This window comes from Euprymna scolopes, chromosome 34 (assembly GCF_053919585.1).
Source record: "Euprymna scolopes isolate OS-2025 chromosome 34, ASM5391958v1, whole genome shotgun sequence".
In the NCBI taxonomy this organism is placed as follows: domain Eukaryota; kingdom Metazoa; phylum Mollusca; class Cephalopoda; order Sepiida; family Sepiolidae; genus Euprymna; species Euprymna scolopes.
In genome coordinates this window covers 1,743,660-1,758,432 of record NC_136515.1, presented here as the reverse complement: position 1 = coordinate 1,758,432, position 14,773 = coordinate 1,743,660, and the positions used below count along the sequence as shown (strand labels likewise).

The 14,773-nt window shown below is 36.9% G+C and overlaps 1 protein-coding gene across 1 annotated transcript in view; it reads right to left on the bottom strand.

Moving 5' to 3' along the window:
- The window catches only part of LOC145259075 (solute carrier family 35 member D2-like protein), a 148,563-nt gene that overhangs the window by 41,685 nt on the left and 92,105 nt on the right, over positions 1–14,773 (bottom strand). Inside the window, exon 4 of the mRNA XM_080116706.1 lies at positions 11,793–11,860. Coding sequence (XP_079972832.1) covers positions 11,793–11,860 — 68 coding nt within the window. The remainder of the gene's footprint in view (positions 1–11,792; positions 11,861–14,773) is intronic.

Genomic DNA, 14,773 nt, shown 5'->3' with positions numbered 1-14,773 from the left:
CTCTTTTCTACGGGCCCGCTTCTCCCGCCAATGTGTGGTTCTCCTGCTCTCGGATGTCTCAGCCACATGCCGGCTTGTGGTCCGTCAGCCCTCACGATCTGAGGCAGCAATCACAAGCTTCGAGGGGCTGAAACATTTTATATATATATATATATATATATATATATATATAATGTGATGATTACAAAAAAAAAAAAAAAGTCCAGGCGTTTTAGTACTGATCATTTGGATTCTGTTTTCGTCCGATTCCCACGTCCATTTATTTGTAAAATAATGTGTGAAATTCATCATCATTATCTGCAGCAGAAGTGTGCGTCTTATAAACAAACTTTTTATTTATATATATATATGTAGAGAAATAAAAAGGAACAAACCGTATTATGTGTTCATCAACGTTTCGTCTTTATTTCGAGACTTCTATATGTATATATAGATAGATATTCCTGTTGATTTCGATGTGTGAGATCTACCACAACAAGTAAGTTGTTCAGAAATCCAGACAAATGACTTGTTTATAGTGTTGAAGGATTTGTTAGAACCAACCACACTTTTTGGTACAACTGCTCATCTCAATCACTGCAATGGTACAGAGCAAACAGTAGACCTTAGGGTTTTACATCAGCGTTTTCGTCACCTACATGAATGTCTTAATCAACACTGAAGTTGGATCTCTTCCAGTAGATTAAACGCACCCCCAGATGACTCAATCAATAAATCAATGAGGAACCCCTCCCTGGACTTTGCCCATCTAACTCTGTCCCAAGCTATCAGCTGCCATATGGGACCCATGTTTTGTATCAGGTTCTCCCTCCATCTCATTCTTGGTTTTCCCTTTTGCCTCTTATGTTCATGAGGTGTCGATTCTGTTGTCCTGATTGACCATCTGTTGTCATGTTGTCTGGCTACGTGCCCTGCCCACCTGTGTTTATCATAGAAACTTGGAAATTTCTATGTCCCAGCATGGTACATATAGTGCCTAGCATTCCCAAATGGTCGCCCATCTGGTACTGACCAGACTCATCATTGCTTAACTTTAGTGATCTAGTGAGAACGGTGTCAACATGGAAACACACACACACACAATAATAATTCAATATAATAAATATAATTTATTTGTCAGTTAGGGATTAGATTATAATAAGAACTTTTGATACCATGACATTTAAACCCAATGCTTCTCGTCAGAATAGGAGAAATAAGTTAGGTTACAAATACACATATAATTTTTATTTTCTTTATGCAAATATAGTCATATCTACATGAGAAAATAAAAATTATAAAATATAACTACAGACCATATGCAAATAAATAACAAAAGGTTTATATTCCAAATTCCAAGATGCTGTTCATCTTACTGTTTATTTCTTTCAGCATTTTAAAATGTTCAATTCTTGACAGCACCTGTTTCATAGCGCAGAAACATTCATATAATTATTATGTCAACTTTTTAATATGTTCCGCTAAAAAAACCCAAAAAAACAATTTGGAATATAGACTTTTTATCATTTATATATATATATATATATATATATATATATATATATATATATATAAGTGTATGTGTGTGTACATTTCCCTACACAATAACTGTAAATTTTTGGTCTACAGACTCAAAATTTTGATATACAGGTTACTGAGATTTGGGAAAATCTTTGTGATCGACTTTTGGCCAGAAGTTTGGCGATTAAGGGGTCAAACTTCAACAATTTGACCTTTAAGAATTCTACCAAACTCCTGACAATTTTGGGTCTATGCACTTGAAATTTTAGATATAGGTTCCTTGGACATGGATCTAACTTAATAACTTGATTTGAGCCCCAAACAATAAATTTTAAGGGGTCATAATAGGGGTCAAATTTGTAAAAAATTGACCTCTGCGGTCTGTTCCAAATTACTCAGACAATTTCGGGTCTTAAAAATTGTAAATTTTACATAAAGGTATTCAGAGATAGGGCAAGCTTTTTCATCAGTTTGGGTCAAAAATTTTTAGTTACCAATATATAAATGCATGTATGTATGTCTGTTTGCATATCTGCCTAAACTTTCAATAGAGGCGAAGAATTTTACCAAGATCAGTATTGTTTTAAACCTTTCATACGACAAATATCGAAAAATTGGCTAAAAACATTAATATCTTCCCCTTCAACTAGGCACTTTTTTACGGGGGGGGGGGGGGTCACTTTTTTCGCCGATATTTTTTAAAGTTATCCTCTCCTTTACATTGTCTAACCTTAATTTAAAAAAATGTCGCTTCTGGTTTGGCGGTGGTCGTAACAGCATAAACGTTAGGTTTTACCTCATTCTTTTCCTCCTTTGCGAACATCTGTGTGTGTTTGTGTGTCTGGTCACGAATAGGCTCCTATATGGCTGACTATTTTAAAAAAACTGATTACATATAATGATAGAAGATGTATCGAGGATCAGGAATAGGTATGTTTGATCTGGCAGAATGGTGGTTCATAAAAATTGTGGGGTCTACGTTCGCACCTGGCCCTCAAAGTATGGCAATAAAAAAATGAAAAAAAAAAAAAAAAACGTTTACAAGGGTTTTTGATATAGATGTACATAAGAATACTTTGATAAGTACGTTTCAACTTAAATAGGGATGATATAATAAAATTGTGGGGTCTGCGTTCGCGCCTGTACTCTATGGAAATATGGCACAAACTTTAACAAAGACTTTTCATATCTATTTGCGTAAGTAAAACCTTCACTTTATATATGATTTTAAAGAGTGTTTTTCGCTCTATCCAATCGTTTAAGTTACAATTGTTTTAAACAATTATGTCTTCTTTTCAGAATGTTGAATACAAGAAATCTGCTGCAGAGAAGGTAGGTTCCCTCTAACGAGCTAGAAGACTACTCACACCTGAGAGTATCCTGTACCTCTACAAGACCACTATTCACCCATGCATAAGTACTGTTGTCACATCTGAGCTGGTGCATCTACCACTAGTCTCTCCTCCTTGAATTGGGTCCAAAAAAGAGTTTTCAATCTAATAGCTCCCACTTTGTCAACTAAGCTCCAACCCCTGTCCCATCACTGCAATGTTGCATCTCTGTGCCCCCCCCCAACGTACATATCCCCGAGAAACCTACTTAGCAATAATATCTCACTCCTTCACTGTTGAGGTCCCTAAATGCCGGAAAGCTTTCTATTCTAATAGTTTCTTTCCTTGAATAACTAGATTTTGGAATTCCCTTCCTGCTACCTGCTTCCCATGCTGTACTGATATGCAGAAGTTTAAATGTAATGTAAACCAACATCTTGTTACTCTTTCCTAAGCATCGTCCCAAATAGTAGCCCCTTACATGCAAGTGGTGATATGCCTTGTTAGGGGGTGAATGTAAGTGTTAAAAAAAAAAAAAAAAAAAAAAAAAAAAAGCAAATTTGCACAATTTTCTTATTTTAATTCAAACTAGGTTGAAAAGCTGCTAAAATAGCTCATGATATTAATGAAGCGTTTGGCTCAGGAACCACTACTGAATGCATAGTACAATGGTGGTTTAAGAAATTTTGTGGCGGCGACAAGAATCTTGAAGATAAGCATAGTGGACAGTCATTGAATGTTGACAATGATCAATTAAGAGCCTTAGTCGAAGCCAATCCACGCACAACTGTTTGAAAACTTGCTTCTGAATTAGATGTAAAAAGGATGAAATACTGCTGCCATATCTGGGCAGGAGCTGCTAAAAACAGCCTATCCTGCCTTGACAGAGTACAAAATAGACTTCGTGGCTTAGTGGGGGATGCCCTTTTCTCTACCCTGCAACCTCTCTCCCACAGAAGAGACGTTGCGAGCTTATCCTTGTTTTATCGTTATTTCCATGGCAGGTGCTCGTCTGAACTCCAATCTCTGGTCCCCCCCCCTCGCCAGTCTTTCATGAAAAACACCCGTCTAGCTGAATCCACTGTGAAAAATTTCCCCCACTCTTTATCTGTGCCTAAATGTTAACAAATTCCTAATGAACCGCCCCCTTAAGTAAACACTTCATCAAATCTCGACACTAACGTAATGTACTTGCAATAACCCTTATCCCTGAGAGGCTTCTGGGCCTTGATAAGTGGTGATCACTGTGTAAAAAAAAAAGATGTAATATCTATGACAATTTCCAACCACTTGAAAGATTGGAAAGACAAAAAATTTGATAAATGGTTGCCTCACACATTGAAGGAGAAACAAGAAACGGCATTATGAAGTGTCATCTTCCTTTCTTTTACGCAACAAGAATGACCCACTTCTCGACCAGGTTGTAACTTGTGATGCTAACCGGTGACACTCAGCTCAGTGGTTAGATGCCGACAAAGCCCTACGACATTTCCTGAAGCTAGAGTTGCGCCAAAAGAATGTCATGCTGACTGTTTGGTGGTACGCAACGGATCTCATCCATTACAGTTTTTATGAATGCAGGTAAAACCATTACGGCAGGAAAGTACTGCCAACAGATGGATGAAAATACATCAGAGACTTCGACAACAACACCCAACATTAGTTAACAGAAAAGGCCCAATTCTCCTCCACGACAATGCCTGACCTCACGTTACTAAACCAACCCTGCTAAAGTTGAACGAATTGGGCTACGAAGAAATACCTCATCCACCATACTCTCCAGACCTCTCACCTATCGACTACCACTTTTTTAAGCATCTCAACAACTTTCTGCGTGAGAAATGCTTCAAAAACCTAAGCGATATCAAAAACGCCTTCAGCAACTTCATCGCCACCAGAACGCAAGATTTTTATGTTACTGACACAAATACACTTATTTTGCATTGGAAAAAGTATGTTAATTGTGATGGCGCTTATTTTGGTCAATAAATTTTTGTTTGAGTCGAGATATGTTCATCTACATATATAAAAGGCAAAATGTGTGTGACCATTTCATGTATGTCTCACAAAGGCTTCTTTCGCACACGCTTCCGGGTTCGTTACGATCACTTAGTACTATTTATATACCCGCTAGATAATAATATTTAGGATTTGGGAACGCAGGTCGCCTCTACATTTATTTACGTGGACTTTTATGAGATTAGCACTATTTCGCTCTGTCGACTGTTTGTCCTGTATTTTAGTATAAATAAAGTGAAACTAAATTCAATCCGTGAGTTCTCGGCATCGCGCCGGGAAACGTACAGAAGCAATCAGCTTTGATCAATGTGGGGACAAACTCCTCTTATATCAGACAATTGCTAATCAATCTGGACAATGGGGAGCTGGTTTTCCCCTCCCCAACATCTGTTGGGGAAAAGAACAGTCAAAGTTGGGTAAACAAGCCCAATTTAACTGCGTGACTTCTACTTGACCTCATTAATTAGGTCAAATAGTTAAGAGTTAACTTTTATTGCGCTCACCTGTCAATACTTAAATAAATTCAAATGTGTTTCCATTGTATGTCAAGGTGGTCCAATGGTTAACGTCGTACAATTTTTTTTTTTCACACTTTAATTTCCAACTTTGCCTCAAGGGTTCGGGTTCGATCCTCATACTCACCTACCAAAACTTTTTTTTTTTTTAAATTTTAAACCCCCCCCCCCCGAAGTTTTGATTTACCCAAAACCGCACACACCTCAAAACACCCGGGCATCGCCAGGTACCCCCCGCTAGTCTATAATATAAATCTCACCTGTCTGTTTAAATGTATGTATGTATGTTTGTATGTATGTCTGCCTAAAACTTTAGACACAGACGACGGATTTTCACAAGATCAGTATCATTTTGAAGCTTGACTCTTTGAACGACAAATATCGAAAAATTGGCTAAAAACACTGATTCCTTCACCCTCAACTGGGCACTTTTCTACAGGGAGGGGGGGGGGTCACTTTTTTCGCCGATATTTCCGAAAGTCATCCTCTCTTTTTGATTGACTAGCGTTAATTTGATGATGAGCGCAACAGCAAAGATGTCACGCTTTTTTTTTCATGTTCTTTTCTTCCTTCGCGGGATGGGTTTGAGTCTGCTTGCCTACTACCAAGTTTTTTTGTTTTTTTTGCTCAACACACACCTTCAAAAACCCTGGCAACGCCAAGCACCCAGACTAGTCTGAATTTAAAAGTTAAAAACCATAAAAACTTTCTTGTCAACGTGATGTAATCATCCAGTGACATCTGTTTCCACATCCGTCACATATCACATCCGTCTGCTTCAATGAACCGTGAAATTTAAGTAATTTTGATCGAAGATTTCTTACTAAACCTACATTCCAACAGATGCCATATCAAAATAGGATTAAGAGCTGATAGTATCCGGTGACATGAAATGGCTGACAATTTCAAATCGAATCAAATCAAATTTATTGGCAAAAAGCAACAAAGTTCAATAAACCATGTAAACGGACAGACAATGTTTAAATTTTTTTTTTTTCCACAGTGATCACCACTTATCAAGGCCCGGAAGCCACTCAGGAATAAGGGTTATTGCATCTGAATGTTCGTCTAGGGTGACCCGTGGGAGGATGGTCTCATGACAACACAGACGCTACATTACCTTCCCCTCCTTAAAAGAAAAATAAGGTGATGGTAATGCTTGGGAGAATAGTCTCATGATCATAGAACAGATATATTATCACTACTATAAATAAAAAAAAAAAATGAAGGTAATGCTTGGGAGAATAGTCATGTAACAAAAAAAAAAAAGAAGACACTTCATCTTTTCTCCCCCCCCCCCCAAAAAAAAGGTGATAGTAATCCCTAGGAGGATAGTCCCATAAATATGGAACAGATTAATAGAGAACAAACTCACACAAGGTTCTCTTTACATAATAGTTCTTCTATTATATATAGGGAAGTCAGAATTCTTGATTTTCTCTTGTAGGATCTCATTCGACGTTTTGCTCCATTTTTCAAACTTTGAATAATGGTAGCAATATAATAATACCTTCTTTTGTGCAACTGTCCAGGGTTGGGTTTTTAGGCCTCTTCTATTTCCTTTTCTTGTAGTTGCACATGATGGTTTGGGGCCAGGATCTAATTCACGATCTGTTGGCTGATCCAAGTGGACCTCTGTCATGGTAGTGCCATTATCTGAGGTAAGAGGGTTCACACCTTCAAATACCTTTTCTCGTCTGGTGTGTGAACGAGGTAAGGGACCCTTTTTATCCTGGGCGACGGCCAGCCAGTATGTATTATTTTTGGTATTCATTTTCATTTTATTTCCTCATTGTCAGCGGCTTTTGATTTAATATTCAAAGCTACCCCCTATAAATAGAGGGGTTTCCCCTATCCGCAACCTGGGGACGCTCTGTATGGCTTGAGGATACAGCACAACAGCATGTGTGCTCACGTGCGTGTGAGTAAATGTGTGTGTGTGTGTGTTTGTGATATAAAACACTTTTTAAAGGGTGGAACGATAAAATTCTCGCCCCAGAAAAGACAACAGGATTCCATTTCCATTTGATGAAAACCAGTTTCTTTTTTTGTTGCAGACCATCTACTAATTGGCCAGCTGTGTACAAATCCCAAGAGCGATAGGAGCTTTCTATCATGTCTGAACGTGACACAATGTTCAAAAATCGAGATCGGAGATGCGCCGCTGTACAACTCATGCTCTCTATCCAAGTTATGACAACAGACTACAGGACCCTCAAAATGCATCGCTAGATTGCCATAAATAACAGGGACGTGCCCAGGGTGATGTTTCTATCCACGGTTATGGTCTTTTTTTTTTTTTTTTTTTTTTTTTTTTTACACAGTGATCACCACTTATCAAGGCCCGGAAGCCACTCAGGGATAAGGGTTATTGCAAGTACATTACGTTAGTGAGGAGATTTGCTGAAATGTTTACTTAAGGGGGCGGTTCATTAGGAATTTGTTAACATTGGACTTGAAGACAACCAAGTTGTAGTCCGGAGGGAAGCAGGCAGACGGAACAGAGTTCCACAGGCGTGCAGTTCTAAGAAAGAAGCTTTGTTCATGGAATCTGCGTTTTGATTTAGGCACAGATATAGAGTGGGGGAAATTTTTCACAGTGGATTCAGCTAGACGGGTGTTTTTCGTGAAAGATTGGCGAGGGGGGACCAGAGATTGGAGTTCAGACGAGCATCTGCCATGGAAATAACGATAAAACAAGGACAGGCTCGCAACGTCTCTTCTGTGGGAGAGAGGTTGCAGGGTAGAGAAAAGGGCATCCCCCACTAAGCCACGAAGTCTATTTTGTACTCTGTCAAGGCAGGATAGGCTGTTTTTAGCAGCTCCTGCCCAGATATGGCAACAGTACTCCATCCTTGGACGTACTTGGCTTTTATATAGATAGAGAATTGCATTCGTAGTGAGATATCTTCTGGAGCGGTAGAAGGATCCCACCATCTTTCCAGCGACCTTGGCAACAGACTTTGGTGTGGTTTCAAGTGGAGGTCACATCATGCCACCTCACATCTTCGAAGTCGGCTTGAAAGTCAACACCAAAGTGTACCTAGATGTGCTGAAGAGTGAGGTGATCCCCTGGTGCAATTAGGTGGCCTCTGACACACCCTGGGTGTGGCAGCAGGATTCAGTACCGACTTGGCTTCAGAAGGAGTTTTGCTACGTTGGACCCTTCTTTCACTGCCCCCCTTTCCCCTCCCTGACCTAAATTCGCTGGACTACTTCGTTTGGTCATACATTGAGAACATCACCAACATGACCTCCCACAACATCAAAGTCAGCTTAATCACCTCCATCTGACAAGTATTCGCCGAGCTCCTGCCAACGCTTGTGGAAAAGGCATGTTCCCAGTTCCAATCGAGGCAGTGATTGAGGCTGAAGGCAGCTACACTGAATAGATGTCAGTTCTACAACATAATCAAGTAACCTGAATGGATATTTTCAATAAAAGTTTTAAAATAAAGCTGTCGCGTTGTTTTCTTTACGGCGACACTTTTATTATTCCGCCCGTACATTATTTAACCAACTATTTATCAACTTAATTGTTAGTGTAATTTAATATTTAATTCTTTTGCACAAACAATTTCTTCTTATATATAAAAGAAAGCTCGTGTGTGTGAGTTCCCTATGAACTCTGAAACAGCTGAGCAGATTTTTCAAAGTTTCCCACAAATGTATTTTTTTTGTGTGGGAGTGTTCTTAGGTTTTCTATTGGAATGCCACTGATAAGTATTCAACATCAATAATTGAAAAATTTATATTAAAGATGGAACAGTCTGATTTTCACCAAAGTTAACACCTTTATACAGCCTAACATCACATTTGAAAAGTTTTATCACTGCGCAAGAAAACTAAGGTGATGGTATTGCTTGGGAGGATAGTCGGTACTTTTGCATTTACCAGCCTGCAGTTTCCACGAAGTTGTTCGGGTGTGCTTGATCGCTGACAGGAATAACCAGAAGCAGCCGATTGCGAAATGTTAAACTGGTCCAAGAAAATTATAATGATAAAAGAGAAAAAAAAACATGGAAATACAATCAATAAAATTACAAAAACGTATCTAAACCCTAAACTGCGCAATAAAAAAATAATTATTTTATTTCTTACAATTTATAAAAAAGTAGACTTGATAAATCCGTATTAACATTTTTTATTAAAAACTGAGGAATGCTCGATCAACATTTTCTGGTTATTTCCATCAGCTGCCAAACGAGCCAAAGCCAAATGCATGGAAATTGCAAGGGTGTTATATGCACAAGCGTTGGATAGTCTCATGATCATGGAACAGATACTACACTATCATTACTATTCAAAAAAAAAAAGAAAAAAAAAAGAAAAGGTAATGTCTGGGAGAACACAGACACTACACTCTCTCCACCCCAAAAAATGGTGATGGTAACCCCTGGGAGTATAGTGTCATGGAGTATTGTTGCCACATTGGGAGGGGGGGGAGAGAAGGCTGGTGCATCAACCCTTGCCTTTGCCTCTTAGACAGGGCACAAAATCAGAGTTTTTAGACTAATAAGTCTCGCACTGTCTATCAAGGTCCATCCCCTGCCACATCACCAAACTGTTGATCATTTTACAAGTAATTCATTTGGAATGTATCCTGATGAACTGGCCGCACATGTACTCCTGCAATCAAAATACTTCTGATGAACCCATTTTTTTTTTATTTACATTTTTATTTTCATTAGTATTGTACCTCATTTTTCAGTATAAAGTAGAAAAATCCCACCCCTACACAGTAGAGATCCCTAGGTATAAGAAAGTCTTCTACTCCAATAGGTTTTTCCCCCCGGAACTGCTAGACTTTGGAACTCCCTTCCAGGATTCTGCTTTCCCAACTGTACTGACATGCAGAAGTTCAAGTGTAATGTGAACAGACATCTTGCTGCTCAACTCCCTACATTGTATCCTGTAACTTATGTCCCCGATAGTAGCCTCCTACATTAAATTGGTATTGTGCCTTTTTAGGATGAAAATGGAATTTTAAAAAAAATTTTAAAGTTTGCTTTGCTCAATGTTTTTTTTTTTAATATTTATTCCAGCCAGGAAATTTGTTAATAGAGAGACTTTTTTCAATAAATCAAAAAAAAAAAAAAATAAATCAGCTCACATAATTAATCAAAAACAATTTAATCATTGCTCAATCTATTCCCATTTATTTGTCTCCCCATGAGGGCAATGTTCCCATTTATTTGTTTCACCATGAGTGCTAAGTTAGACGCAAGATCTTTTTTTTTTTATGTGAAAAAAAAAAAAAAATCCAGATTGAGATTGTGTGCTATGAGAGCATATTTCATTAATTGGCAGCAAAATCCTACCCCTTCACAATAAAGGTCTGCAGACGCCAGAAAGTTTTCCACTCCAATAGTAACTTGTATTTTTCAGACCACCTACATTTTTTCCTGTTTCCCTAACTGTATCAATATGTAGAAATTCAAATATAATGTGAACAAACATCTTGCTGTGCAACTCCCTACTTAGAATGTTCCCTATAAATCTAGCTCCAATCACAGTATCCCTTTTAGGTTTTAAGGGGCTTTTGTCCTCCACGGATTAATTAGAAGGAAGGACATTTAGATATTCGGCATATTTGGATGATGACAGAGAGATTCGAAACAACATCAACTTTACACATCAGTATTTTCAAATATTCGTCATCATTAAAATGAAAATCTATTTCGATGTTAATAACCATTTGTTGTGGTTGCAAGGTTGAACAATAATTAGTAAGGAAATACAATGAAGACGCAAACAACAAGATAACGCAATAATAAGTGTATTAAAGAAAAGGTATATTTACAATATGTACAAATGACGGTGTCGAGTCAGAGAGTCTTGGTGGGAGGACATGTACGCTCTTTGGCGTCACTTCCGGTGGCATTTGAGTAAGACACACCAAGGCCAACCTAGACTTGCCATTTATAGTGTTATGTTATTCGCATATGCAAATAAGTGGTTGCCACCACAACACCATTATACTTGAGAGACTGTTTGCCTTAATAAACGTTGGCTCAGCGAAAAAAAAAATTTAAATGAAAAAAAATGTAAAAGAAATAAGAAATTGAAAAAAAAAAAAAAATTGTTTAAATTAGTCATCAAGAAAAAAAAATTAGTTCTCAAAAAATAAATTAGTTTTTGAAAAAAAAATTACTTATCAGGAAAAAAAAAAGATATCCAGAAAAAAAGATATCCAGAAAGAGATATCGAAAAAATTAATATTGACAAAAATAAATGCTGAAAATAATATAAATTAAAAAAAAAAATCAAAATAAATAAACATTTTTAAATATAAAAAATAAATATTATGATGCAAATCTCATTTAAAATGATTTCCATAATATATAATCAAAACGGATTGTTAAAAAAAATGACAATATATAATCAACATGGATTGTTTAAAATAAAAATAGTGAAAAATGCTTACTTAAGTTTTTTTGTTCCACCTAATCCAAAGAGAAGGTTTCCAAGATAAACCAGAGGAAGAGGCCAAACCTGGAAAAAAAAATTTTTTTTGATTATGCATTTGGAATATTCTCATTATTTGCTAGTTTACAGATGCCCGGATGTAGTATTATAAGGTTCAAAACAATGTATTTGTAAATGCTATTAAGGTCAAACAGTGAAAATCCGACTGACTTTATTTTATGTATTAGAATATATAAAAATAAAGTCTGCCAAGTTTTCAATGTTTGACGTTTAGGCTAACATAATAATATCTGATTTTGACTAGCCAATTTTTATTAGCGCTGTACCTCATTCTTTGGTATAAAAAGTACTTTGCCTCAATGTCATTTTCAAAAATATTTATTCCAGCCAGGACTTTTGCTAATATGGAGACCTTTTTCAATAATCTCCTAAAAAGAAAATTGCCATTTACTCGCCTTCCCACAAGGGCAACATTCCCATCTACTTGCCTTCCAATGAGGGCAACGTTTCCATCTACTTGCTTCCCCATGAGGGCAACGTCTCCATTTACTCGCCTCCCCACAAGGGCAATGTTCACATTTACTCATCTCCCCACAATGGCAAAGTAAGACACAAGATCGTTTTTTAATGTGAAAAAAATCCAGTTAACTCCAAGAGGGAGCAGGCTCTAGATTGAGACAAAAATTTAAATTGCCTCAGTTTAGAAGGAATTTTCATTCACTGACCGAAGAGAGAAAAGATGAAGTGCAGGGGGATGAATAAAAAGTTGTTCAGATATGGATTACTTTGGAAGTCAATTTTCTTAAAAGCTGTCCAACACCTGTCAGCAGGTAAAATGGACATCAAAGAGAAAATGATGATGTAACCACACTAAAGATGAAAAATGATGCAAGAATAATATAATGGATGTGTAATGAGAGTTTTCAATTTGAGAGTTTTGAAGATGATGAGCGTAGTGGTTGGCCATCGGATGCTGACAACGATCAATTACGAGCCTTAGTCGAAGCCAATCCACAAACAACTGTTTGAGAACTTGCTTCTGAATTAGACGTAATGTACACAACGATTTCCAACCACTTGAGAGATTGGAAAGACAAAAAAACTTGATAAATGGGTGACTCATGAATTGAACAACAACTAAAAGAAACGCTGTTATGAAGTGTCATCTTCCCTTCTTTTATGCAACAAGAACGACCCGTTTCTCGACTGGGTTGTGATTTGTGATGAAAGGTGGGTTCTTTATGACAACCGGCAACACTCAGCTCCACAACACTTCTTGAGTCGCAGTTGATCCATTAGTTTTTTTAATGCAGGCGAAACCATTACAGCAGAGAAGTACTGTCAACAAATGGATGAAATGTATCAGAAACTTCGACAACAACACCCAGCATTAGTCAACAGAAAAGGTCCAATTCGCCTCCATAACAATGACAAACTAACCTTGCAGAAGTTTAACAAATTAGGCTACAAAACTCTACCTCATCCGCCATACTCTCCAGACCTCTTACCTACCGACTACCACTTTTTTAAGCATCTTGACAACTTTCTGCACAAAAAAAACAGCAATATCAAAAACGCCTTCAGCGACTTTATTACTACCAGAATGCAAAAATTTTACGTTACTGACCAGGGCTCCATGGACAAATTTATCTTTAGTTGACCTTTGACAACTAAATATCTTCATTTACTAGCAAATAGAAAACTTATTAGCCAAACCCACATGATTTTTAGAATATGATATCTTCATTCTTTAACGAGTATGTACATCAAAGATTTTTCTGTATATTTTTAAATAAGCGTAATTCTAAATATACAACGAATTATAAACATTCTAATTTCTTCAGATGTTTTTGTAAACAGCCTTCGTTTAAAAAAAAAAAAAACAAGTTCTATTAAACTTTTATTGTTTAAATAATTTGACTTTTTTTTTTTTTAAATAAAATGAACAAAAGTTGAAAAGATATTTTTAACTCGGTAGTGAGCTTTGGAAGATTGTCAGTGAAAGAAACACAATCACCAAAAGGTAAGCGTTTCATTATTTCTAGTTGCCATTTTGAAAAATCACTCACAAATGCGACTGTTTCACTTGCAAAAGGAGAGTGGACCTGTAAAGTCACCTTTGTCTGTTTGTCTGTCTGCACTTTTCTCAATAACTATGATTTCGAATTTTTTAAAAATTTTGCACAAACATTAAACATGATACAAATAAAAAAGTAACATAATGGATTTTCCGAGAAAACTCCAGTTGCCCCCTTAGGGGTGCGTTTCGGGTTAAAATGGCTAAAATTGTCACTTTTGTGCTTATTAAAAAAAATTGATGCCTTAGATTTTTATAAAATTTCATGAAAAGTTGTGATTAACCGATTTCTATATAACTCTTGGGTGTGCCCCAGGGGCTCTTTTAGGGCTAATAAAAACACTATTTTTGGAACTATTTTACCATATTTGCCAAAATTTCTTGTGTATGTCTATTTAACAACTTTGCATGGTACACAACTCAAATTTAAATATGTTAAGACCTTGGGGACTTTTGGTGATAAATGGGGGAGGGGGGAAATGATAGTCTTTTTTTTTTTTTTTTTTTTTTGCATGGTACAGAACTCAAATTTACATATGTTAAGGCCTAAAACTGCACCGTTTGATCATTTTCATCAGGATTTGATATCCCCTAGGGACTTTTGGGGCTAAAGGGCGGGGTGGAGGGCAAATGACGAATTTAGTCATTTTTCATGCTTCGTTCACTGTGCACTCACGGGGAACATGCATGCTTCACTTGTAGTTTTTTTACTGAATCATTTTTCATAATTTTTGGAATTTGTACTAATTTCGACATGACCTGTGAGTACTGTTGTAGCGTAAATGTTGAAATGAATAGCAAGAAGACTCGGAAACAGTGAAATAAATAATATATTAAACAGAAATACAGACAAATATGTTAGTTGAGTGGAGTTCCCACTCAACTGAAGGACAAGTAATGTT